The 4,455-nt window shown below is 35.0% G+C and overlaps 1 protein-coding gene across 1 annotated transcript; it reads left to right on the top strand.

Annotated features, from left to right (window-relative positions):
* Positions 1 to 1,091: 1,091 nt before the first annotated feature.
* Positions 1,092 to 3,976, top strand: LOC9330203 (uncharacterized WD repeat-containing protein C3H5.08c). Its single transcript, XM_021010680.1, is given in 7 exon segments — positions 1,092 to 1,450; positions 1,651 to 2,515; positions 2,518 to 2,585; positions 2,672 to 2,762; positions 2,852 to 3,009; positions 3,097 to 3,307; positions 3,395 to 3,976. Coding segments are annotated over 6 exon segments (1,755 nt in total). The 5' UTR covers positions 1,092 to 1,450; positions 1,651 to 1,740; the 3' UTR covers positions 3,847 to 3,976.
* Positions 3,977 to 4,455: the final 479 nt, after the last annotated feature.

Here is a 4,455-nt window from a genome sequence, read left to right as displayed (position 1 = left end):
TTGAATTCTAAAACACAAAATTCCATTTTGTAAATCATAATTAATACGATTGGTTTAATTATAAACAATTTAATATTTTCTTTATAATTTGTTATTAGGAATATTTATAAGTACATTACACGATTTGTTCTACTAAAAACACGCACAATATTAAAATCAATGTATGTAAATCAATATTCTCCCGCGGTGGACCGCGGGTCCGATCCTAGTTTCTTATTATTATTCATTATAATTAATATGAAAACTTTATAACTGAAGTTTGTATACAATTTTTCGTTTCTGAACACCCATTAAAACAAACCACAAAATCTGATTTTTTCAAAACTAAAATTTTAAACTTTTTTTTTTGGGTCAAAACTAAAATTAGAACTCTCCAAGTCTTGTTACATTCTGGATAAAATCTTGCCCCAAATGTAGCAATTTTAATGGTCGCAGACTCGCAGAATATATGATGATTTGGTCCTAAAATCTCCCTAATTTGTGGCAGGATTTAAATAAATACTAGTATTATTGGAATTCTATCCAGATAAGAAAATACACAATAGAGTTTATTTCATTTTTTTTGTCATCAATAGAATTTTTTTCATTATTGGTAGAATACTAGAATTATGAAATTTCATTTTATAAGAATATAAAGATTACAAATTATTACATGGAAAAATAAAACAAGTAGAAAAAGCATATTTATTCATTTGTTTAAAATAGGACGAAACCACGTCAGGAGATCATAAAGGAAGGAATCTTCTGAGAAAATGAAATGTCTTTTATACCACGGTAAATTTACACAAACGGAGCCAATTAATTCACTGTCTTACGCAAAGATAATCATAAATGTTAAAAATTTAAGTTAGTAATTTGCCAATTATTTCGAAAAAAGTATTTTAAGAAGATACTCCATTAAAGTGCATTCAAGAAAATAATACCCCCAAAGTTTGTGTATTTTTGTATATAAATAGCTAAAAAAAATTATTGTCAGAAAGAATTTTCGAAATTCAAGGGTAATTACTTAATCTGGGTTTTGTCGTGTCTTCTCGTTAGTTCTGCACACTAAACATGATTCTGATCCAAAAAGTTTTTAACTCTTTTTTCTTCTTTTTTTAAATCGCCGTTGTTGCAGAGAGACATAAGCCCAAAAAGCACGAAAACAAAAACACAGTAAAAGAGAGTCTGAGAGATTGGTCGGGAGTAAGAAAGTTTTAATTGTCTCCTGTCTCCTGAATCGCGGCCACTTCGCCGTCAAAAAGATCTCAGAGATTCTCATTGGGCCGCCATTGATGAACCCAACCACTCACTCTGAGACATAACGTGAATGTTCTGTCTTATTTTTATATCTTCCTCTCACTCACACGGAGAAGAAACTTGAAAATCAAATCAAACCCGAGACCCAATTCCTCGTCGGCTATCAGAATTTGACTTCTTTGTTGAGTCATTGCTTCTTACGAAGACAAAGGTACACACTTTTATCCAGAAATTTTGATTATTCTATTCACTTGCTGAGTTTCAGGAACCGTCTTTTTTGTTTAATCGATTAGATAAAGAAATTTGGGGTTTTTTCATATTTTGTGATTAATGTAAGTTCAGAGAATTGAGTCGGGTTAGTTTTTTTTGTTGTTTTACTAATTGAAGATTTGGTTTCACACTTTTTGTTAGGTTTTAAACATTTGAGGGATTTACGGTCCGTGAACCGCGTTGAGGCTACAAGAAGAAAGCTTTTCAGTTTTTGTTCAAGTTGTGATTGAAATGATGAGTGTTGAAAGAAGTGAAGTTGTTGATGATGTGTTCTTTGATTCATCTGATGTTTTGTCTATTGGTGAACAAGTAAAAGAAGAAGAAGAAGAAGCAGAGTTTCAAGTTTGGTCAGGTGAGCCTGTTAGTGTTGAGGAACGTCGTGTACGGTTTCTCAAGAAAATGGGTTTATTAGAAGAGAGATTTGAGTCTATGTATTTGGAGAGGATGATAAGTGATTACAGCGATGAGGTTACTACTAGTTCTTCTTCAGATTCATATCTCTGTGATAGTGAATTGCAGTGTTGTGTTAGAGAGGAGAATTATGGATCAACCACTTCGATGTCTGATGAGGAACTAGAAGGAGAGGATGATGATGAGTCAGAAGAAAACTCAACCGATGTTTGTTCGAGTCCATCACGGAGTTTCAGCAAGAAAAGCGCGAAGAAATGGTTTTTCAATTGCTTTGTAGGAGTGAAGGATAAAGATTTCAAATACAAATCAAGTGAAGCGACGATGAGTAAAGTGAAAGTGAAGACTAATAAGAAGAGTCATGTAGAGTTATCTGCAGCTTACATGGTGCAAAAGATTAATGGACACAAAGGGAAAATTTGGGTATTGAAGTTTAGTCCTGATGGTAAGTTCTTAGCAACCGGAGGCGAAGATGGAGTTGTAAAGATATGGCGAATCACGCTATCCGATTCTCTACTCGCCTCTTTTATGCGACAACAAGAACCAAATAACCAACAAGAAGCATTGGTTATCTTTCCTCAGAAAGCTTTTCATATTGAAGAACACCGTTTCAAGAACTTTATGGTCACACCGGAGATGTTTTGGACTTAGCATGGTCAGACTCAAATGTGAGTTTTAGTTAGTTTTTTTTTCTTGTGTTTTCGATTTCTTGATCCATTGCTTATGAGTCTGTCTTTGGTGTTTTGGTTTGCAGTTGCTTCTTTCAGCTTCTAAAGACAAGACAGCCCGGTTATGGAGAATTGGTTGTGATCAATGTCTTCATGTCTTCCATCATAACAACTATGGTAACTTGTTTTTCATCTCAAGCTGTTCTGAAATCTTTGCAAAAACGTTTGTTAACAATCCTGTTGTTGCTTTTGTCTTTCTAATACAGTGACTTGCGTTGAATTCAATCCTGTGAATAAGAACAACTTCTTAAGTGGATCTATCGATGGAAAAGCTCGAATCTGGGGTTTATCGGAAGAGAGAGTCGTCGCGTGGACCGATGTTCGTGATTCCATTTCTGCAATCTGTTACCAACCAAACGGAAATGTAATTTGACATTCTCTGTCTCTTCTTTACTCGAAAGATCATCATTACGGTTTCTAAAAACCTTAACTTTGCTCTGTTTTGCTTCAGGGGTTTGTCGTTGGTTGCATCACTGGGAACTGTAGGTTCTATCAAATCTCAGGTAACGATGTGATAATGGATGAGCAGATTCTTAGCCGGGGACGGAATAACATCACCGCCGTGGAGTTTTGTCCTGGAAGCTCGGAGAAACTTATGGTATCTACCGACGAGTCGAAAGTTCGAATATTTAATAAAACACAAATCTTTCACAAATTTAAAGGTAGAAACTTTGAATCTTTGAGTCGTGTTTTTACAATTCTTGAAATTTGTGTTTTGATTTTTTTTTTTTGAAATTTTTATATTTCAGCTCCATCGAAATATGGGAAACAATCGTCGGCGTCGTTTGTTTCTTCCACCGGAAAACATATTTTATCAGTCCGACGAGGTCTCGGAGTTTATCTTTGGAACAACGATGGTTTTCCGTCGAGGAAAGGCGCGAAATCGTCGCGTTCTTTCGAGTATTTTCATTCGCCGGGTGTTTCCGCGGCGGCGGCTTGGACTCCACCGGGAGCAAAAGTATCGAAAACGGCCGGAGATGATGAAGAATCACGGCGAGCTCTGAGACAAATACAGAGCTCCGGGAAATTGTCTCGTTCCTGCCGTGTTACCGCCACGTGGCCGGTGGAGAAGCTCTTGATGAGTAGTTCTGATGTAGGAATTTACGATAATACCATCCCGTGGAGACTGGTGATCGTGACGGCGAGCTTGGATGGGATGATTAGGACATTCCATAACTATGGACTGCCACGTAGATTGTAGAGGTTGATATTTTATTTTGTTTTAAATAGGATATAAAAATGAAAATAAGAGAAATTATTTTTTTTTGTTTTGTTGTCTAAATATATGTAGATTTTCTTAGTATCAAGAAATAGAGTTTTCTGTTTCTTCACTTCCAAGTTCCTACATGTACTTATAAAAAAAAAAAAAGTTCCTACATGTATATTGGGAAATATGTCAAAAAGTTCGCAAACTTTCAAATTTGGGACGAAAAAAGCATAAACTTTCGAAATGTCATTTAAATCATGAAGTTTAGGTTGACTTTTTGACAAAATAGTGAAGTTTAGTTTGACTTAGACATTTCGGCCATGCCGTTAAATTTCCGCTAACCAAACGATAACGGTGTTAAATTTCCGTTAGAACTCTCCGTTGAGTCCAACCCACGTCGTTTTGTAATTCTAAAACGACATCGTTTCATTAGAAAATAAGATGGAAAAACTGCATTTGTCGGGAATCGAACAGCAATTCTTCTCACGATTGTATAAATTGCAATTCTTCTCACATAAATATAGGATTAAAGATTGTATAAATTATAGGATTATAGGATTGTAAAAATTTCAAAATATATATTTATGGAAGTATATTTAATAT

Source organism: Arabidopsis lyrata (genome assembly GCF_000004255.2).
Source record: "Arabidopsis lyrata subsp. lyrata unplaced genomic scaffold ARALYscaffold_1, whole genome shotgun sequence".
NCBI lineage: Eukaryota > Viridiplantae > Streptophyta > Magnoliopsida > Brassicales > Brassicaceae > Arabidopsis > Arabidopsis lyrata.
The sequence above is the reverse complement of the archived record's forward strand: the minus strand, read 5'-3'. Positions and strand labels throughout refer to the sequence as shown.